Source organism: Anomaloglossus baeobatrachus, chromosome 9, assembly GCF_048569485.1.
Source record: "Anomaloglossus baeobatrachus isolate aAnoBae1 chromosome 9, aAnoBae1.hap1, whole genome shotgun sequence".
NCBI classification, from domain to species: domain Eukaryota; kingdom Metazoa; phylum Chordata; class Amphibia; order Anura; family Aromobatidae; genus Anomaloglossus; species Anomaloglossus baeobatrachus.
The window spans coordinates 23,013,680-23,038,002 of NC_134361.1; the positions used below are offsets into that span (position 1 = coordinate 23,013,680).

The 24,323-nt window shown below is 45.9% G+C and overlaps 1 protein-coding gene across 2 annotated transcripts; it reads left to right on the plus strand.

Moving 5' to 3' along the window:
- Positions 1–1,495: 1,495 nt before the first annotated feature.
- Positions 1,496–24,130, plus strand: LOC142250935 (uncharacterized). 2 transcript variants are annotated; one of them, XM_075323272.1, is made up of 11 exons: positions 1,496–1,654; positions 2,171–3,327; positions 5,285–5,392; positions 7,314–7,388; positions 10,157–10,261; positions 11,235–11,372; positions 12,240–12,419; positions 12,501–12,713; positions 14,788–14,979; positions 21,983–22,076; positions 22,604–24,130. In XM_075323272.1, exons 2-10 carry the CDS (start codon positions 2,173–2,175, stop codon positions 22,073–22,075), a joined length of 2,259 nt encoding a protein of 752 aa, XP_075179387.1. In that variant the 5' UTR covers positions 1,496–1,654; positions 2,171–2,172; the 3' UTR covers position 22,076; positions 22,604–24,130. The 2 variants fall into 2 exon arrangements, with proteins under 2 accessions (XP_075179387.1, XP_075179388.1); XM_075323273.1 differs by lacking the exon at positions 1,496–1,654 and adding an exon at positions 1,969–2,046.
- Positions 24,131–24,323: the final 193 nt, after the last annotated feature.

Consider the following 24,323-nt stretch of genomic DNA (forward strand, 5'->3'; position numbering starts at 1 on the left):
AAAAACCTCACCCGGCGGCAAAAAAACGGATGTGGTTTTCCCGCAAAGCGCCGTATTGTGCCGCTCAGCAAAAACTGGATGTGTGAAAGCAGCCTAATAGGACATGCTGGGACATGTAGTGTGCCGCTTATCGTTCGGTGGGGTTCAAAGTAGCGGTACATCGTCTCGTTATGTACAGCACAATCCCTCGCACCGCTCCATCCACAGGGAAAAAATAAAATCTAGCTTTCAAAAAAAAGTTAACATTTTTTTTTTTCTTGTAGCTTTGAATATTTAGTTTTTTTGTTCAGGTCTTCAAAGAGATTTATTTAATTTTTTTTTCTACATTTTTTTTTTCTGTACAAACATCTGAAAATTAAAACATTGCCTCCCTAAAAAAAAAAAAATCAAACAAACCCACAGCAATATTTAATTTATTTTACTCACTTATATAACGCTATTCCCCAGCGCTTAATAGATGGGATATTTTTTTTTAAAAAATGTAAAAAATAAAGTTGTGGTCTTGGCAGGAAGGAGTTAAAATACATGGATAATAAAAATAATAAAAAAAAAGTTGGCAGAAAAGGGTTAAAATATAACAGAAATTTGTGCAAACTTAAAATAATGCCTGTTTTGAACCTCCATAAATCAGTTTATTATTATTATTAATAATAATAATAATAATAATAATAATATAGCACCATTTATTCCATGGCGCTTTACATGTGAAAGGGGTATGGTTTATAAGATTTTTAAATCTGTGCACAACAGTGCCTCCTATTCACAGATCATTTTTATGGTACTATCCTTTTAAAAAGAGGCGTGGCCAAACTTCCCACCTGTAGAGGTAGGTGGGACCCGCCCAAGATAAATATCTGTAAACACAGAGCAAACCAACATTCCACAAAGGAGGGGGGTGGAGGGAAACCTGTCTGGATTATACTAAATTTCAGTAACTTCCCTGCTGCCAATAGTGTTATTAACTCCTAAACTGCCAGACACCCAGCCCCCCCCCTTCCCTGCTATAATCCCCCTCCCCCCATTCCTGTGCCTCTTGGAACTGTCTGTGTTAATATCCCCATGATCAGTGCAGGATGAATGCACCCATTCATGCATAAACAAATATCCTCATCCTTTTAACTCTTTGCTCTCCAGACAGCGAGCAAAGTTGTTGTTTTTTTTAACCCCATGATATGAGGTTGTGGCAAATATTGTTCTTCCTCAGTAGGACATGCTGGGACTTGTAGTGTGCCACCGATCATGAAGAAGTGGTGGTGGGATTCTGCTGGCAGATTAGAGGAGCTATTTCCAGAATAATCTTGCAAAGCTGCCCTTTAACCCTTTACATGCCAGGGAGCTCACGTAGCAAATATTTTCCATTCGTTACAGCGAGTCTGAAATTGATACATTGTAGCAAACTAATTGTTTCAGGTGTCTCTACCTTGAAAGGGTTAAGTGGTCTCAGGTAGTCACCTGTGTGCACACCTCCGCTCCGCCCTCTTGGGAGTTTCCTGGAAGGAGAGGTGAGCTGGCAGCGGAGGGTGGGAGTTCTGCTCCTGAGCACTGACTTCTGGACACCGGTCTGCCATGGGGGCATAGGCGTTTTGGGACGAGCTGTGACTAGTTCTGCGCGTGGAAGGAGCGAGGGGCCCAGTCAGTGCAAGCGACAGTGCAGGTGGGTGGTGGTGACTGCGGGGATAGTGGTGGTGGTGGTGACTGCGGGGATATGGGTGGTGGTGACGGTGGGGATAGGGGGTGGTGGTGACTGCGGGGATAGGGGGTGGTGGTGGGGATAGGTGGTGACTGCAGGGATAGGGTGGGTGGTGACGGTGGGGATAGGTGGTGACTTACTGGTTGGCAGAGGACAGACTGGAGCAGCTGTAAGGGATCAGCAGAGGAGAGGTGGGGTGAATGGATCTGGGGTCCCGAAAGCGGGGGCAAAGTTTTAGCAGAAAGTATCCGTGGAAGAAGCCGGTAATCCCTCGCCGGCGGCCTCCTCGCCGCCCCTTCCTGCAGAGTGTTGTGACAGATGAGTCAGTTCTGTGCAAACGTGGACAGACCTCCCTTGTATGTTCTGTGCGAAACATGCGGCGGTGATGTAACACTCCGAGCCGCAAGGATTAAAAGTAATTTTTTAGTTTTTCATAAAATGTCTCACCGCTCTGTGTTGTTTCTTCACTTCCTTCTCTAGATATGTCTGACCTCTGCCGCCTGTGTTCCTCACAACTTCGTGGATCTCGTCGTAAGTGGCTGTTCGGGGGCTCTGGATCCCTCCCTGCCTTATTTTCCCATGTAGTAGGGACCCCCGTTCTTCGCAATCCACCAGGATCATCCCCCAGACCCGGCAAAGAGAAAGGAAGACCGGAAGATGCGGAGTTCATCTGCGGAAAGTGCTGCCACTCACTCAATGTGTACCACCGCTATGACCAGGTGTTGTCTCGTATGCGGGAGCTGTATGAGCAGAGGACCTCCCGCCTGGTGAAGGAGAAGGAGAAGCTTTCCTTTACCCTACGCACTATTCATGCCAAGGCCTGGGGGCTTCCAGTGCCCGAGTACCTTGGGCATCACTCGGACCGTAATACCTATGGGTATCGGGGTTCTTATAATGATCTCAGGTCTCCGGGTTACTGTAAGTCTCGGAATAATTCCCTTTCTCCAGGATACCAAAACTCATGTCCAACATCTCCTTTTCCCGACCGTCCAGGGTCCTTCCATGGTTCTTTGGGCTCTTTGTCTTCGGCAACGCCTTCAAAGTCTTACCAAAATCTTCTGGACCATGACCGCTCCATGTGGGAGCATGAGAGCTGGTGGGACGACCATCACAGGGGCTGCTCTCATTGCATCAAGGGCGAGAAGTGTCATTCTTGTTCCTCCTGGAGAGTCTCCGATGCCAATTATGAGTCTGTGTGTACCGTCCCGCGAAGGAAGAAGCACAGCCGGAGAGAAGATGATGTCTCGGGGCTTCTAAGGAGCAAATCTCTGGGAAGTGTTGGTGGGGAGAGCACCAGCAGTAAGGGCTCCCTCCTCTCCTTATCCGCCTCTTCTTTGGATTCCCTTTCTTATGGGGGTGAAGAAGCTGATGGAGTAGTGTTTTGGGAAGCAAAGTCCCCTTTGGCCTCGTCTCCTCCTTCGTCACTTTCTTTACCCAAACCTATGGTTGGTGAAGTGTTGAAAAGCTTGAAGGAAATAAAGTATAGTCCCGTTAAAACACCAACAAGGAGCAAGATACCTGTCAGGGGTCAACAGAGGGTGGATAACGTGGCGATATATGTGGAAGAAGACTATGAGAAGCCGCGGGTAGAAGAGCCGGTGCCAGACTATGATGCGTACATGGGCGTTGGACCTGAGGTATGTGATTGTAGATGGGTATGGTGGAATATGGACATCTATGTGACCTGATTGAGGGTTTATTGGGACAGGCAGTTAACGAAAATTACCAAGGGAGCAATGAGATTCGAACTATCCTGGTCTGGATCCAGTTTGGCCCTCCATGGCAGCTGGACCAGGACAGTGTTCACTTCTGCATCGGACATTTTCTGCCCAACATTCGTTGATTCCCCCCCCCCCCCCACTTGAGGCCTAGTCACTACCCCGGCCTTGTGCAATGAAAATGTGGATACCGCTATCCTACATTTTTCACGAGGTCCACCTAACTTCCAGAAATTCTCTGTCCAACATCTGCTGATCCCCGTGAGGCCTAGTCACTACTCCGACCCTTTGTACCGAAAATGTGGGTACTGCTATACACGAGGGCCACATAACTTCCAGGAATTCTCTGCCCAACATCCATTGTTCCCCCGTGAGGCTTAGTCACTACTCCAGCCTTGTGTACCGAAAATGTGGATACTGCTGTCCTGCATGTTTCACAAGGGTCACCTAACTTCCAGAAATTCTGTGGTCAACATCTACTGATCCCCGTGAGGCCTAGTCACTACTCCGGCCTTGTGCACCAAAAACGTGGATACTGCTGTCCTACGTTTTTCACGAGGTCCACCTTTTGGTATGATCAGTAAAAAAAACAGAAAATGGTAGAAGAGTGGCTCCATGTACCTAGAGAAGTGAAATCATTCCATGTAAATATGTTCTGATCTTTACTCATTGGTAACATTAACGCTTTTTGGGATCATAGTCCCGAAACGTGTTGACGTTCTATGATCGGATCTTTTTGATTTCCTCCTCTTTGGATATGTGCCATCACTTTTTTACTATGTTCTTTTACGAAACTAGACCCTCATGTGCCACCAGTGAGAGCTCGCTGGCTGTAGGTGAAAGGAGCGGCGCCGGTGAGCCCTTTTTAGATTTTGGCCAAGCGCAGTGCTGTGAACCTTTTGTCCTGGGTGAAGGAACGTCTAGTGGGAACTCAACTGGACTGGTCAGTCCATGGATGGTCAGGTGTCTCAGAAGCAATGTTCTATTTGACCAACTATGGCTGGCCTTCACAACAAAACACCGATCTCTGGGTCGTGCCCAGTTCTGGACAAACATTATTCCAGACAACCTGTCCATCCGGTATAGCCTAAACAATGGCAGGCCTGACTCCACCCTGCGTGGCACAATATAATCGGAGGAACAATCCACACGTGTGCCCGGGGGCGATCGTCATATGGCACCTATTCAAAATTATCCAATTATAGGCGGCATTGTGATAATTGGAGGCAATAGATGTCTGCGAGATGAGTCAATGCCGGTGACGGTCAACGCAGCGGGAGCCGGTGACTGAGGCACGAGGCATTTTGGAGGGACTCCGCCTGCATCGTATATATATCTATATATACACTGATCCTGGAGGAATGTCCCTTGTATAATATAATATATACGGTGAGGAATGAGGCATGGTAGTAAATCGGAGAAATTCCAGTAAATGTGTAGAGGGCGGCTCGCTCTCGATGATGGTGACTGTTTTATTGTCCGGCCATTAATTCAGTCACATTCGTGCCATGGTTAAGTGGACCAGTGATTAAAAACAGGTGTTTGGTGGAAAAGGGCCATGATGCACTGGAGAGAGGAATTTAAAGGGGTTGTCCTGTAAATATTGATCACCAATGCTCAGGATAAGCCATGACCCGAAACGCATCAGCCTATTGTTCTGACTAATGCCTGCTGTAGGTTTAGTCGGAACTCATTTTCCAGTGTTGGATTTTACTTCTTGTATTCAGGATGTATGATCCTTAAAGGGTGGGCTACTGAGACCCCCACTGTGACCGAAACTAGGGGCACAAGCCCCCCGTGTGAATGGAGCGGTAATGAGCTCTAGACAATTTTTAATTAGTTTTTAATACATATTCCTGTCCCATCTGAATTCCAGATCTGCAAGACTCAAACTTCTCGTTCCCTCCACATCCGGGAGACGCTAACCTGGCTGCAGACACAGCTGAAGTCCGCGCAGAGCGGAGGCACCGGGGCAGGGCAGCAGGTAAGAGTCCAGTGTGGGGTGGAGATCACCACTGAGCAGGGATGTCAGAGGTCGTGAGTATCCTAAATCCAGGAGGTGATGGCATGTTGTTTGGGCTATAATGGCACCTGGGTCTGAGGTCATTGTGCAGGAAAGGGGAGGAGGTGAGCTGTGACATCTATTGTGAATGTAGATCATGTGTTACCTACTGTATATAGTGGTGTTATCAGTCATTATACAGGAGGAGGTGGTGAGCTGTGACATCACATTGTGAATGTGGATCATGTGTTATCTACTGTATATAGAGGTTTTTATCAGTCATTGTACAGGAGGAGGATTAGGAGGTGAGCTATGATATCACTTATTTGTGAATGTTGGGTCCTGTGTTATCTGCTGTATATAAAGGTGTTATCAGTCATTGTACAGGAGGAGGAGGTGAGCTGTGACACCACCCACTGGTAATGGTGAATGATGTTTTATCAGTGATTGTACAGGAGGAGGTGAGCTGTGACACCACCTATTTGTGAATGTTAGGTCCTGTGTTACATGCTGTATATAGAGGTTTTATCAGTCATCCTACAGGAGGGGGAGGAGTGGTGGATGATTTATTTGTTGTATATAGAGGTGTTATCAGTCATTGTACAGAAGGAGGAGGTGAGCTGTGACATCACGTATTGTAAATGGTGGACTCGCTGTGTTATCTGCTGTATATAGAGTTGTGATATTTGCTGACAACTGATCTCTACAGAATACGAAGTGTCGGTGTCAGAGTGAAAGCTGTAAGGTCGAGTTCACACTTCCAGTAATTATCCTTTAGAAATGGATCCTGTACAGATCTGCTGCAGATAACTTTTTTTTTTCTCCATTTTTTTTTTAATATCTGTTGTTTGCCGGATATATATATATATATATATATATATATATATATATATATATATATATATATATATATATATATATATATATATATATATATATATATATATAATTTTTTTTTATTTTATGGTGTCTATGGAGGACGGATCCATTACCTGATCGCTATTTATCTTCCATTTAAAATGGATCCAGTAAGAAAAACGCCGGATCCTTTACAAAAGCAAGAAAAACTGATGATCAAATGGCAATCAATTAACAGATTCTCTTTCCATAAACCCCATGTTAAATATAAACTGATCCAGACAAAATCTGTTATTTAAAAATTGGCAAAAAAGTTTCTGTAAATTTTTTTTTTTTTTTTTGCCAATGGTTTCTTGCGGATTTTTAAATATTTTATATTCTGTGTCCAGCACCGTCTATTGCTAGTGGCAGGATGAGTTTCCTGAGGATCAGTCAGTGAGCTCGTTCTGTTGGCAGTGTTTATGACTCATGTCTTCCCTTTTTTGAGTTCCTCTCAGTTGATTTATGACCACGTCAAAGAAGAAAGATGAGTTATGACCTTTCCATCAGAACTCATTCTGCAGCTGATAACAGTCTGTGATGCAGCGTGCTGGACTTTTAGTAGGGGGAGTATTGGGAACGATGATCCTCCAGGGCGAGTGTCTGTCTACTGCCACCTAGTGGTCACTATCCTGTAGGTCAATGCTGAAACCAAGAACAAGAATTGGGCGTCTCTGGCTTGTCCGGCGACTGGGCCTGAAGGGGCAGACATTGATTTAGAAGTTTCCTATAAGTGAAGCTAGAAAAACACTTTTTTTTTTTTTTCTTAAAGGGATGGTCTTAACCCAAGAGCTGCCCCAGTCCTGCTCTCTGCAGCCCCCAACTGCCATTTCTAAGGGAAGCCATTCTCAGTACAGGGCCGATTATACAGAATAAATCTCTATTCAGACCCGCCGAGGTCCATGATGGGGTGTAATGGAGTATACCTTCATTTCTGAGACATCCCCTTTAAGACGGGTCGATCTCGCTGCATTCATGTGGAGCTTTGCTTTTATTTTCCTTCCAGGACCAAATGATCGAACAGCAGGAACTAATACGAGATTTGATCAAGAGACTCAAGTCCAAGGAGGAGTTCTTGGAGGTGGGTGCTCCGGGTTGGGAGGTGCGTGGGGTGAAGTTCTGGTTTGCTGACATTATCCTCTAATTCTCACGACTCCCTGACATTGTCCTCTACTCCTCAGGACTCCCTGACAGTGTCCTCTACTCCTCAGGACTCCCTGACAGTGTCCTCTACTCCTCAGGACTCCCTGACAGTGTCCTCTACTCCTCAGGACTCGCTGACAGTGTCCTCTACTCCTCAGGACTCGCTGACAGTGTCCTCTACTCCTCAGGACTCCCTGACAGTGTCCTCTACTCCTCAGGACTCCCTGACAGTGTCCTCTACTCCTCAGGACTCCCTGACAGTGTCCTCTACTCCTCAGGACTCCCTGACAGTGTCCTCTACTCCTCAGGACTCCCTGACAGTGTCCTCTACTCCTCAGGACTCCCTGACAGTGTCCTCTACTCCTCAGGACTCTGACAGTGTCCTCTACTCCTCAGGACTCCCTGACAGTGTCCTCTACTCCTCAGGACTCCCTGACAATGTCCTCTACTCCTCAGGACTCCCTGACAGTGTCCTCTACTCCTCAGGACTCCCTGACAGTGTCCTCTACTCCTCAGGACTCGCTGACAGTGTCCTCTACTCCTCAGGACTCGCTGACAGTGTCCTCTACTCCTCAGGACTCGCTGACAGTGTCCTCTACTCCTCAGGACTCGCTGACAGTGTCCTCTACTCCTCAGGACTCGCTGACAGTGTCCTCTACTCCTCAGGACTCGCTGACAGTGTCCTCTACTCCTCAGGACTCGCTGACAGTGTCCTCTACTCCTCAGGACTCGCTGACAGTGTCCGCTAATCCTCAGGTCACCCTGACATTGTCCTCTAATCCTCAGGACACCCTGACATTGTCCTCTAATCCTCAGGACTCCCTGACAGTGTCCTCTACTCCTCAGGACTCCCTGACAGTGTCCTCTACTCCTCAGGACTCGCTGACAGTGTCCTCTACTCCTCAGGACTCGCTGACAGTGTCCTCTACTCCTCAGGACTCGCTGACAGTGTCCTCTACTCCTCAGGACTCGCTGACAGTGTCCTCTACTCCTCAGGACTCGCTGACAGTGTCCTCTACTCCTCAGGACACCCTGACATTGTCCTCTAATCCTCAGGACACCCTGACATTGTCCTCTAATCCTCAGGACTCCCTGACAGTGTCCTCTACTCCTCAGGACTCCCTGACAGTGTCCTCTACTCCTCAGGACTCCCTGACAGTGTCCTCTACTCCTCAGGACTTCCTGACCGTGTCCTCTACTCCTCAGGACTCCCTGACAGTGTCCTCTAATCCTCAGGACTCGCTGACAGTTTCCTCTACTTCTCAGGACTCTCTGACAGTGTCCTCTACTCCTCAGGACTCTCTGACAGTGTCCTCTACTCCTCAGGACTCTCTGACAGTGTCCTCTAATCCTCAGGACTCGCTGACAGTTTCCTCTACTTCTCAGGACTCTCTGACAGTGTCCTCTACTCCTCAGGACTCTCTGACAGTGTCCTCTACTCCTCAGGACTCGCTGACAGTGTCCTCTACTCCTCAGGACTCGCTGACAGTGTCCTCTACTCCTCAGGACTCGCTGACAGTGTCCTCTACTCCTCAGGACTCGCTGACAGTGTCCTCTACTCCTCAGGACTCGCTGACAGTGTCCTCTACTCCTCAGGACTCGCTGACAGTGTCCTCTACTCCTCAGGACTCGCTGACAGTGTCCTCTACTCCTCAGGACTCGCTGACAGTGTCCTCTACTCCTCAGGACTCGCTGACAGTGTCCTCTACTCCTCAGGACTCGCTGACAGTGTCCGCTAATCCTCAGGTCACCCTGACATTGTCCTCTAATCCTCAGGACACCCTGACATTGTCCTCTAATCCTCAGGACTCCCTGACAGTGTCCTCTACTCCTCAGGACTCCCTGACAGTGTCCTCTACTCCTCAGGACTCGCTGACAGTGTCCTCTACTCCTCAGGACTCGCTGACAGTGTCCTCTACTCCTCAGGACTCGCTGACAGTGTCCTCTACTCCTCAGGTCTCGCTGACAGTGTCCTCTACTCCTCAGGACTCGCTGACAGTGTCCGCTAATCCTCAGGTCACCCTGACATTGTCCTCTAATCCTCAGGACACCCTGACATTGTCCTCTAATCCTCAGGACTCCCTGACAGTGTCCTCTACTCCTCAGGACTCCCTGACAGTGTCCTCTACTCCTCAGGACTCCCTGACAGTGTCCTCTACTCCTCAGGACTCCCTGACAGTGTCCTCTACTCCTCAGGACTCCCTGACAGTGTCCTCTACTCCTCAGGACTCCCTGACAGTGTCCTCTACTCCTCAGGACTCCCTGACATTGTCCTCTAATCCTCAGGACACCCTGACAGTGTCCTCTAATCCTCAGGACACCCTGGCAGTGTCCTCTAATCCTCAGGACACCCTGGCAGTGTCCTCTAATCCTCAGGACACCCTGACAGTGTCCTCTAATCCTCAGAACACCCTGACATTGTCCTCTAATCCTCAGGACACCCTGACATTGTCCTCTAATCCTCAGGACACCCTGACATTGTCCTCTAATCCTCAGGACACCCTGACATTGTCCTCTAATTCTCAGGACTCCCTGACAGTGTCCTCTAATCCTCAGGACTCCCTGACATTGTCCTCTAATCCTCAGGACTCCCTGACATTGTCCTCTAATCCTCAGGACTCCCTGACATTGTCCTCTAATCCTCAGGACTCCCTGACATTGTCCTCTAATTCTCAGGACTCCCTGACAGTGTCCTCTAATCCTCAGGACTCGCTGACTCTGCTGCTGTCGCTTCCTTTAGCCGGTGAACCATCCGGGGAAATCATCACAGACTTTGTGGAGAAGTTAAGGACACGAGAAGATCAGATACAGGTGACTAACAATGACCACAAATAACAGAGGACGACAGGGGGACATGAGCTCCACGAGGAGGAGGAGGCACAGAGAAAGATTATTCTGTTTTGATGTCTCTTTTCATTACTAATAAACTAAAATATCCATCCTGACTGTGCTGAATGAAGAACTGGGATAAAGCCACACAATGACCGAAATGTGGCCCTGATGGTGGAGAAATAACACTACATCACTGATCCTGAGTTACATGCTGTATTATACTCACTATTCTGCTGGTGCAGTCACTGTGTACATACATTACTGATCCTGAGTTACCTCCTGTATTATACTCCAGAGCTGCACTCACTATTCTGCTGGTGCAGTCACTGTGTACATACATTACATTACTGATCCCGAGTTACATGCTGTATTATACTCCAGAGCTGCACTCACTATTCTGCTGGTGCAGTCACTGTATACATACATTACTGATCCTGAGTTACCTCCTGTATTATACTCCAGAGCTGCACTCACTATTCTGCTGGTGCAGTCACTGTGTACATACATTACTGATCCTGAGTTACCTCCTGTATTATACTCCAGAGCTGCACTCACTATTCTGCTGGTGCAGTCACTGTGTACATACATTACATTACTGATCCTGAGTTACCTCCTGTATTATACCCCAGAGCTGCACTCACTATTCTGCTGGTGCATGCACTGTGTACATACCTTACATTACTGATCCTGAGTTACCTCCTGTATTATACTCCAGAGCTGCACTCACTATTCTGCTTGAGTCACTGTGTACATACATTACATATTGCAGCTATATGAAACCACCAGAGGCAGAGTCCATACATATGTAGGAACAAAGGCCAGTAAGTTACCTGTTGGTCCAGCTGTATAGAGGAGATTGCGGCCCGGTGACTCTAGTACTAGTGAATAGCTCCATAAGCTCCGAATCCTGTGGCGTTGCGTCCGGTGCTGACCTTGTGACCTGTCTGAGCAGAGAGAAGGGGATGAGTTGGCTTCAATCAAACGCCAAAGAGAAGCCGAACTGAAACGTCTGCAGGAAGAGCTGAGCGCGAGAGAGGAGGACATCGCAGGTCTGTCCAAGGTTCTCCGGGACAATCAGGACATCATCACAGTAAGTGGCTCCTCGGGGGTGGGGCATCATTATAGTGAGTGGCTCCTCAGGGGTGGGGCATAATTACAGTGAGTGACTTCTCGGGAGTGGGTCACCATTACAGTGACTCCACAGGGACATCGTTACAGTGAGTGACTCCTCGGGGGTGGGGACATCGTTACAGTGAGTGACTCCTCGGGGGTGGGGACATCGTTACAGTGAGAAACTCCTCGGGGGAGGAACATCATTACAGTGAGTGACTCCTCGGGGGTGGGGACATCGTTACAGTGAGTGACTCAGGGGTGGGGACATCGTTACAGTGAGTGACTCCTCGGGGGAGGAACATCATTACAGTGAGTGGCTCCTCGGGGTGGGGACATCATTACAGCGAGTGGCTCCTTGGGGGGGTGGGACATAATTAGTGAGTGGCTCCTTGGGGGGTGGGACATCATTACAGTGAGTGGCTCCTTGGGGGGGTGGGACATAATTAGTGAGTGGCTCCTTGGGGGGTGGGACATCATTACAATGAGTGGCTCCTCAGGGGCGGGTCATCACCACAGTGAGTGGCTCCTTGGGGGCATCATCACAGTGAGTGGCTCCTCGGGGGCGGGGTTGGGATCCTGCCAGGCAATCAATCATGGCATCAAGTTTCTAGATTCTCACTGTATTAACTTCTGATTCTTATTGTTCCTGGCTGACAACCCCGGTGTCCCCCAGAGCTGCGGATCCCACACGGTTGTCAACCAGATTTTGCCATTTGAGTCTGTAGAAATCTGACTGTTTGCAAACGTCTTGGAAATCCAAGAAAAAACCTGACCCCCTTTTATTAGAGTGGTGACAGCAGCCATGTTGTTTGTCCTCCTAACCCCGTGTTGTTTCCTCCTGAAGGCTCTGCGCGATCTCCTGGGGGAGAAGGACTTCACCATCCAGAGGCTGGAGGTGGCGCTGGACTCCGCCAATCGCTCCGCAGCCTCTCAGGACGCTCTGCGCCTCTGCGCTCTGCGGGAGAAGGACGCGCTGATCGCAGCGATACAAGCAGCCCTGAGCAGCAGCAATCAGGACGTGGAGGTGTGTGTGAGCGGCCGCTACACACAATATCTGTCTCCATTACAGAACCGAGCGTCATGGACGTCTCCATCTTTGTTTCAGGCCCTTGCAGACTCTCTCTTATCTCAGGGACTTGATGACTTTAGCACCTCAATTCCTGGATTCTCCACCCCTAATCCTCTAGTATCCCAAATCCAGGAGAAGGGTCGTCTCCTATCCCAGGCCCACGCCGAAAATCAGCGTCAGAGTGTTCAGCACCAGCGAGACATCCAGGACCTACTGAACGCTCTCAATGAGAGCCAGACACTGCTCCAGGTAAGAGGGTGACGAGCGGTAAGTGTAATATAACTGCTATAATACTGCCCCCTATGTATAAGAATATAACTAGTATAATACTGCCCCTATGTACAAGAATATAACTAGTATAATACTGCCCGTATGTACAAGAATATAACTACTATAATACTGCTCCCTATATACAAGAATATAACTAATATAATACTGCCCCCTATGTACAAGAATATAACTAGTATAATACTGCCCGTATGTACAAGAATATAACTACTATAATACTGCTCCCTATATACAAGAATATAACTAATATAATACTGCTCCTATGTACAAGAATATAACTAGTATAATACTGCCCCTATATACAAGAATATAGCTACTATAATACTGCCCCTATGTACAAGAATATAACTACTATAATACTGCCCCCTATATACAAGAATATAACTACTATAATACTGCTCCTATGTACAAGAATATAGCTACTATAATACTCCCCCTATGTACAAGAATATAGCTACTATAATACTGCCCCCTATATACAAGAATATAACTACTATAATACTGCTCCTATGTACAAGAATATAACTACTATAATACTGCCCCCTATATACAAGAATATAACTACTATAATACTGCTCCTATGTACAAGAATAGAACTACTATAATACTGCTCCTATGTACAAGAATAGAACTACTATAATACTGCTCCTATGTACAAGAATATAACTACTATAATCCTGCTCTTATGTACAAGAATATAATTACTATAATACTGCCCCCTATATACAAGAATATAACTACTATAATACTGCCCCCTATATACAAGAATATAACTACTATAATACTGCTCCTATGTACAAGAATAGAACTACTATAATACTGCTCCTATGTACAAGAATAGAACTACTATAATACTGCTCCTATGTACAAGAATATAACTACTATAATCCTGCTCTTATGTACAAGAATATAATTACTATAATACTGCCCCCTATGTACAAAAATATAACTACTATAATACTGCTCCCTATGTACAAGAATATAACTACTATAATCCTGCCCCCTATATACAGGAATATAACTACTATAATACTGCCCCTATGTACAAGAATATAACTACTATAATACTGCCCCTATATACAAGACTATAACTACTATAATACTGCCCCCTATGTACAAGAATATATCTACTATAATACTGCCCCCTATGTACAAGAATATATCTACTATAATACTGCCCCCTATGTACAAGAATATATCTACTATAATACTGCCCCCTATGTACAAGAATATATCTACTATAATACTGCCCCCTATGTACAAGAATATATCTACTATAATACTGCCCCCTATGTACAAGAATATATCTACTATAATACTGCCCCCTATGTACAAGAATATATCTACTATAATACTGCCCCCTATGTACAAGAATATATCTACTATAATACTGCCCCCTATGTACAAGAATATATCTACTATAATACTGCCCCCTATGTACAAGAATATGACTGCTATACTCCAGGCTTTCCATTCTGGTTATTAGCAGGAGACCTTTCCCCGTTTTCGGTCTCTCGGTGGATTCTGTGGCCGGTTTCTCGTGTGACTGATTTCTGATCTCATTTGTGCGGCTCCGCTGGAGGCTTTATAGACTGACGCTCGGCCCTGGGTCAGTGACAAGGAGGCCTCTGTCTCCTCTCTACGAGTCCAGAATAATAAGTGTCGGTCGTATACAGGAGGGAGGTTTTGGCTTTATACAATGGATCAATATTTGGAAGTCCCATGTAAATGGTGTGTTAGGACTGGAGGAGCCAGTTACAGTTTGTGCAGAATTGAATGTCCTCATGTTCTGTGATCAGTGATCGCCTGCGTTGTCTCCAGCGGATTGTGTTTTGTAGTCTGAACTCCCCCCTCCGTCTCATCAGAAGTGCTGCTTTTCCCTCCGCTATGCTTTACACTGCAGCGCTGCTTATTTAAGATGGTAGCAGATGAGTCTCATGTTGGAGTCTGTAGAGAGCTTTGCAGTATACATCGTGTCGTATGGCCATATGTGCTCTATATACTGCTCCGCTATAACCTTGTCCTTCACCTTCAGGAACAGCTGCGACATTGTAAGAAGCGTCTGCAGGACGGGGCCAAGGAGCAGAAGACGCTACGAGAGGCGCTGAGGGTGAAGGAGGGCGAGCTGCAGGAAGACAGACGGAAGAACAACGCTGACCGCCACCAAGTGCACGCCAAAGTGCTGCAACTACAAGACTCTGCCAGGGAGAAGGATCAGACGACCAAGGTAAGGAGCAAACAGCCCTCTCCTGGGCGTCTATTCTCTGTTTAGAAAAGTCTGCAGTCACCACTAGAGGGAGCTCACTACATACAGATTTATACAGCCACCACTAGAGGGAGCTCATTGCATACAGATTTATACAGCCACCACTAGAGGAGCTCACTACATACAGATTTATACAGCCACCACTAGAGGGAGCTCACTACATACAGATTTATACAGCCACCACTAGAGGGAGCTCACTACATACAGATTTATACAGATACCACTAGAGGGAGCTCACTACATACAGATTTATACAGCCACCACTAGAGGGAGCTCACTACATACAGATTTATACAGCCACCACTAGAGGGAGCTCACTACATACAGATTTATACAGATACCACTAGAGGGAGCTCACTACATACAAATTTATACAGTCACCACTAGAGGGAGCTCACTATATACAGATTTATACAGCCACCACTAGAGGGAGCTCACTACATACAGATTTATACAGCCACCACTAGAGGGAGCTCACTACATACAGATTTATACAGATACCACTAGAGGGAGCTCACTACATACAAATTTATACAGTCACCACTAGAGGGAGCTCACTATATACAGATTTATACAGCCACCACTAGAGGGAGCTCACTACATACAGATTTATACAGCCACCACTAGAGGGAGCTCACTACATACAGATTTATACAGCCACCACTAGAGGGAGCTCACTACATACAGATTTATACAGATACCACTAGAGGGAGCTCACTACATACAGATTTATACAGCCACCACTAGAGGGAGCTCACTACATACAGATTTATACAGCCACCACTAGAGGGAGCTCACTACATACAGATTTATACAGCCACCACCAGAGGGAGCTCACTACATACAGATTTATACAGCCGCCACTAGAGAGAGCTCACTACATACAGATTTATACATCCACCACTAGAGGAAGCTCACTACATACAGATTTATGCAGCCACCACTAGAGGGAGCTCACTACATACAGATTTATATAGCCACCACTAGAGGGAGCTCACTACATACAGATTTATACAGCCACCACTAGAGGGAGCTCACTGCATACAGATTTATACAGCCATCACTAGGGGGAGCTCAGTGCATACAGATTTACACAGCCACCACTAGGGGGAGCTCAGTGCATACAGATTTACACAGCCACCACTAGGGGGAGCTCACTACATACAGATTTATACAGTCACCACTAGAGGGAACTCAGTGCATACAGATTTATACAGCCACCACTAGAGGGAACTCAGTGCATACAGATTTATACAGCCACCACTAGAGGGAGCTCACTACATACAGATTTATACAGCCATCACTAGAGGGAGCTCACTACATACAGATTTATACAGCCACCACTAGAGGGAGCTCACTACATACAGATTTATACAGCCGCCACTAGAGGGAGCTCACTACATACAGATTTATACAGCCGCCACTAGAGAGAGCTCACTACATACAGATTTATACATCCACCACTAGAGGAAGCTCACTACATACAGATTTATGCAGCCACCACTAGAGGGAGCTCACTACATACAGATTTATATAGCCACCACTAGAGGGAGCTCACTACATACAGATTTATACAGCCACCACTAGAGGGAGCTCACTACATACAGATTTATACAGCCACCACTAGAGGGAGCTCACTGCATACAGATTTATACAGCCATCACTAGGGGGAGCTCAGTGCATACAGATTTACACAGCCACCACTAGGGGGAGCTCAGTGCATACAGATTTACACAGCCACCACTAGGGGGAGCTCACTACATACAGATTTATACAGTCACCACTAGAGGGAACTCAGTGCATACAGATTTATACAGCCACCACTAGAGGGAACTCAGTGCATACAGATTTATACAGCCACCACTAGAGGGAGCTCACTACATACAGATTTATACAGCCATCACTAGAGGGAGCTCACTACATACAGATTTATACAGCCACCACTAGAGGGAGCTCACTACATACAGATTTATACAGTCACCACTACAGGGAGCTCACTACATACAGATTTATACAGCCATCACTAGAGGGAGCTCACTGCATACAGATTTATACAGCCACCACTAGAGGGAGCTCACTGCATACAGATTTATACAGTCACCACTAGAGGGAGCTCACTACATACAGATTTATACAGCCATCACTAGAGGGAGCTCACTACATACAGATTTATACAGCCACCACTAGAGGGAGCTCACTACATACAGATTTATGCAGCCACCACTAGAGGGAGCTCACTACATACAGATTTATATAGCCACCACTAGGGGGAGCTCACTACATACAGATTTATACAGTCACCACTAGAGGGAACTCAGTGCATACAGATTTATACAGCCACCACTAGAGGGAGCTCACTACATACAGATTTATACAGCCATCACTAGAGGGAGCTCACTACATACAGATTTATACAGCCACCACTAGAGGGAGCTCACTACATACAGATTTATGCAGCCACCACTAGGGGGAGCTCACTACATACAGATTTATACAGTCACCACTAGAGGGAACTCAGTGCATACAGATTTATACAGCCACCACTAGAGGGAACTCAGTGCATATAGATTTATACAGCCACCACTAGAGGGAGCTCACTACATACAGATTTATACAGCCATCACTAGAGGGAGCTCACTTCATACAGATTTATACAGCCACCACTAGAGGGAGCTCACTACATACAGATTTATGCAGCCACCACTAGGGGGAGCTCACTACATACAGATTTATACAGTCACCACTAGAGGGAACTCAGTGCATACAGATTTATACAGCCACCACTAGAGGGAACTCAGTGCATATAGATTTATACAGCCACCACTAGAGGGAGCTCACTACATACAGATTTATACAGCCATCACTAGAGGGAGCTCACTTCATACAGATTTATACAGCCACCACTAGAGGGAGCTCACTACATACAGATTTATACAGTCACCACTAGAGGGAGCTCACTACATACAGATTTATACAGCCACCACTAGAGGGAGCTCACTACATACAGATTTATACAGCCACCACTAGAGGGAGCTCACTACATACAGATTTATACAGCCATCACTAGAGGGAGCTCACTACATACAGATTTATACAGCCACCACTAGAGGGAGCTCACTACATACAGATTTATACAGTCACCACTTGAGGGAGCTCACTACATACAGATTTATACAGCCACCACTAGAGGGAGCTCACTGCATACAGATTTATACAGCCACCACTAGAGGGAGCTCACTACATACAGATTTATACAGCCACCACTAGAGGGAGCTCACTACATACAGATTTATACAGCCACCACTAGAGGGAGCTCACTACATACAGATTTATACAGCCACCACTAGAGGGAGCTCACTACATACAGATTTATACAGCCACCACTAGAGGGAGCTCACTACATACAGATTTATACAGCCACCACTAGAGGGAGCTCACTACATACAGATTTATACAGCCACCACTAGAGGGAGCTCACTACATACAGATTTATACAGCCACCACTAGAGGGAGCTCACTACATACAGATTTATACAGCCACCACTAGAGGGAGCTCACTACATACAGATTTATACAGCCGAAGCTCACTACATACAGATTTATACAGATACCACTAGAGGGAGCTCACTACATACAGATTTATACAGCCACCACTAGAGGGAGCTCACTACATACAGATTTATACAGCCACCACTAGAGGGAGCTCACTACATACAGATTTATACAGCCACCACCAGAGGGAGCTCACTACATACAGATTTATACAGCCGCCACTAGAGAGAGCTCACTACATACAGATTTATACATCCACCACTAGAGGAAGCTCACTACATACAGATTTATGCAGCCACCACTAGAGGGAGCTCACTACATACAGATTTATATAGCCACCACTAGAGGGAGCTCACTACATACAGATTTATACAGCCACCACTAGAGGGAGCTCACTACATACAGATTTATACAGCCACCACTAGAGGGAGCTCACTGCATACAGATTTATACAGCCATCACTAGGGGGAGCTCAGTGCATACAGATTTACACAGCCACCACTAGGGGGAGCTCAGTGCATACAGATTTACACAGCCACCACTAGGGGGAGCTCACTACATACAGATTTATACAGTCACCACTAGAGGGAACTCAGTGCATACAGATTTATACAGCCACCACTAGAGGGAACTCAGTGCATACAGATTTATACAGCCACCACTAGAGGGAGCTCACTATATACAGATTTATACAGCCATCACTAGAGGGAGCTCACTACATACAGATTTATACAGCCACCACTAGAGGGAGCTCACTACATACAGATTTATACAGTCACCACTAGAGGGAGCTCACTACATACAGATTTATACAGCCGCCACTAGAGAGAGCTCACTACATACAGATTTATACATCCACCACTAGAGGAAGCTCACTACATACAGATTTATGCAGCCACCACTAGAGGGAGCTCACTACATACAGATTTATATAGCCACCACTAGAGGGAGCTCACTACATACAGATTTATACAGCCACCACTAGAGGGAGCTCACTACATACAGATTTATACAGCCACCACTAGAGGGAGCTCACTGCATACAGATTTATACAGCCATCACTAGGGGGAGCTCAGTGCATACAGATTTACACAGCCACCACTAGGGGGAGCTCAGTGCATACAGATTTACACAGCCACCACTAGGGGGAGCTCACTACATACAGATTTATACAGTCACCACTAGAGGGAACTCAGTGCATACAGATTTATACAGCCACCACTAGAGGGAACTCAGTGCATACAGATTTATACAGCCACCACTAGAGGGAGCTCACTACATACAGATTTATACAGCCATCACTAGAGGGAGCTCACTACATACAGATTTATACAGCCACCACTAGAGGGAGCTCACTACATACAGATTTATACAGTCACCACTACAGGGAGCTCACTACATACAGATTTATACAGCCATCACTAGAGGGAGCTCACTGCATACAGATTTATACAGCCACCACTAGAGGGAGCTCACTACATACAGATTTATACAGTCACCACTAGAGGGAGCTCACTACATACAGATTTATACAGCCATCACTAGAGGGAGCTCACTACATACAGATTTATACAGCCACCACTAGAGGGAGCTCACTACATACAGATTTATGCAGCCACCACTAGAGGGAGCTCACTACATACAGATTTATATAGCCACCACTAGGGGGAGCTCACTACATACAGATTTATACAGTCACCACTAGAGGGAACTCAGTGCATACAGATTTATACAGCCACCACTAGAGGGAACTCAGTGCATACAGATTTATACAGCCACCACTAGAGGGAGCTCACTACATACAGATTTATACAGCCATCACTAGAGGGAGCTCACTACATACAGATTTATACAGCCACCACTAGAGGGAGCTCACTACATACAGATTTATGCAGCCACCACTAGGGGGAGCTCACTACATACAGATTTATACAGTCACCACTAGAGGGAACTCAGTGCATACAGATTTATACAGCCACCACTAGAGGGAACTCAGTGCATATAGATTTATACAGCCACCACTAGAGGGAGCTCACTACATACAGATTTATACAGCCATCACTAGAGGGAGCTCACTTCATACAGATTTATACAGCCACCACTAGAGGGAGCTCACTACATACAGATTTATACAGTCACCACTAGAGGGAGCTCACTACATACAGATTTATACAGCCACCACTAGAGGGAACTCAGTGCATACAGATTTATACAGCCACCACTAGAGGGAACTCAGTGCATACAGATTTATACAGCCACCACTAGAGGGAGCTCACTACATACAGATTTATACAGCCATCACTAGAGGGAGCTCACTACATACAGATTTATACAGCCACCACTAGAGGGAGCTCACTACATACAGATTTATGCAGCCACCACTAGGGGGAGCTCACTACATACAGATTTATACAGTCACCACTAGAGGGAACTCAGTGCATACAGATTTATACAGCCACCACTAGAGGGAACTCAGTGCATATAGATTTATACAGCCACCACTAGAGGGAGCTCACTACATACAGATTTATACAGCCATCACTAGAGGGAGCTCACTTCATACAGATTTATACAGCCACCACTAGAGGGAGCTCACTACATACAGATTTATACAGTCACCACTAGAGGGAGCTCACTACATACAGATTTATACAGCCACCACTAGAGGGAGCTCACTACATACAGATTTATACAGCCACCACTAGAGGGAGCTCACTACATACAGATTTATACAGCCATCACTAGAGGGAGCTCACTACATACAGATTTATACAGCCACCACTAGAGGGAGCTCACTACATACAGATTTATACAGTCACCACTAGAGGGAGCTCACTACATACAGATTTATACAGCCACCACTAGAGGGAGCTCACTGCATACAGATTTATACAGCCACCACTAGAGGGAGCTCACTACATACAGATTTATACAGCCACCACTAGAGGGAGCTCACTACATACAGATTTATACAGCCACCACTAGAGGGAGCTCACTACATACAGATTTATACAGCCACCACTAGAGGGAGCTCACTACATACAGATTTATACAGCCACCACTAGAGGGAGCTCACTACATACAGATTTATACAGCCACCACTAGAGGGAGCTCACTACATACAGATTTATACAGCCACCACTAGAGGGAGCTCACTACATACAGATTTATACAGCCACCACTAGAGGGAGCTCACTACATACAGATTTATACAGCCACCACTAGAGGGAGCTCACTACATACAGATTTATACAGCCGAAGCTCACTACATACAGATTTATACAGACACCACTAGAGGGAGCTCACTACATACAGATTTATACAGACACCACTAGAGGGAGCTCACTACATACAGATTTATACAGTCACCACTAGAGGGAGCTCACTACAATTCATTTTTTTTGTCTCTTAGAAATTGCTGCAAAATGCTGAGAACAGAGATCAGATAATCAAAAAGCTTCAGGAAAGACTGACCCTGGGAGGAGTGATGATGGGCACACTGTGAGGTGAGTGGGGTTCTTATGAGATTGTATAGAAGTCTGGTGATGAAATCCTGTGGATTGGCTTAGCTCTGTGTGGAATCTTGTGCATTGGCCTGGGATGTGTTTTGGGGGTCATATGTACTATTAGTTATTGAAATGAGGGTGTGAGCTATATAAATGGGCGCATCATACAGAAAACATTTTGCCTTTTTTTCCCATCTTTGAAATCTCAGTTGTTAAGGCTCCTTCACATCAACCTGCCGTTACAATAAGCCACGCAATTGTGAGAAGGAAGCCATTACTAAACTGTAAATATTAGTTACCTGAAGTCACCACTAGAGGGAGCTCTCCACACAGTCACAGCTACTGATGAGTTCAGTGTGAGCTGTATACAGTTCTGTGCAGACAGCGCCCTCTGCAGGATGATTTTTCTTGTTCCCTTGTGACTGTGGGGTTATGATTACAGTCTGAGCCCTCGCAGTCCTGCAGTGATTATATGTTTTGCTGTGACTACATGTTCTCCATTAAATTTCCTTTAACTTCTCTTCCAGATCTTCCGCTTCACTAATTTTCTTAAAGGATGAAAACTCAAAGCTGGGATCATTTTTCTGCCGGAGTTGGGGTGGATGGGGGGGGGGGGGCGGCAGGGTAATAATTTGGGATCATAGTTCAACGAATGGAGACTTGAAATTAATTTGTAGAAGAAACAGGAGGTGACATTATATCGGGAACAGGAAGGTTGGAAAGAATAAGGGGGGGGGAGAAATGTGTAAAACACGGTGGAAATAAGGGTTGGAAACGTGGAATTCTAGAATTTGGAATGTTAGGGGTTATCTTCAGGTAAAAAAAAAATATATTTTTATATAATATATATATATATATATATATATATATATATATATATATATTATTTTATTATATACATACATAAGGACGGATTGGATGGGTCTACTATGGTGATGTCCTACAGAAAACCATGGAGAACCGATCAGACACGAGCAACGATCCAAGACCTATAATGTCCTATTGTCTCGGGGGTCAAGGACAATGGGCGCAGCCTGAGCTGAGGACTATGGCTTTATGGAGGCCTAAGAAACATTCTGCCTGGATGTGATCCTCTGCTTATATCTGTCCCCGATGGAGGATGAATATTCTGAAGGCAAAATTGATCCCTCTGCCGCCCGCATTCTCTACCATGTGTGGACAACTTCAGGGCAAAACCTCTTGGATAGAGACAGATCACCATTGCTCCTGGGTGTCCAGCAGAGTCCTCCAAGGCCTGGACTACTGCTCATCGCTCCACGATGTCCTGATCTGACCTCCCAGGAGAGATTTCTAGGGGATCACTTACTTACAATTGATCCTATCGTGTCAAAATGGGGACAATGTGGAGGGAATGAAGACTTTACACTTGAATTTGCTTCTTTTTTCTCTATAGTCCTGGCCTTATCAGCACTGGATGTATCTAAGCAAACAGCACCTTATATCTCAGCTTCCTGGACCTGGGCCTAAGTGTTCAGATGTTCTTCAGAATTGGTTTGCACCTAATTACAAACTGGACCCTTATTAAAGGGGCAGTGCTGAACGTCTTCTGAGAAATCATGACCAATGTTGAAGACGTTCTGATATTTATCAATACATCATAAAGTTTGATCTGTCAGGGGTTCAAGTTTCGCCAAGCTTACCCAGGGGACCCAGCACTGCCATGTGATTTGTGAGGGGTATCGGGATATACTATGTATTTTGTTTGGTCCTGGTGTTGGCACCAGTTGTCGTTTTGGGTAGATCACGCCTGTGCCGCCTCCTGCCATATTATAAAGGTGACCCATGCCACAATCAGAGAGGACACCAACCGGCACCGGCACCGCCAGACACCAGGATGTTTACTATTCAGCTCAGGAAATGTTTATTAGCCATATATTACATGCTGGGGACCGGCCCGACAGCCAGCGACTGCCACTGCGCTGCCAGCCCGACTGCCATGACGCTGGCGTTAAGATCTACTGAAAGGTTATAATTATTCATGTTCCGGGGGATGTAATTTGTTACGATTCTGTTAATAAAAGGTCTATAATAATCACGCAGGTAATGTCCTGGCATTTGTATACTGAATCTGGAATGTGCTGGATTATCAAATGTTCCAGATTACCAGAAGTATGTAAAACACAAACACGAGGGATTTCTGTTCTCCCGTTTCGATGTACTGAGCAGTGCAGCTGTAAATCCAGCTGTAAGGTGAGATATACACTTACTAGAAAGCAGCAGATATTG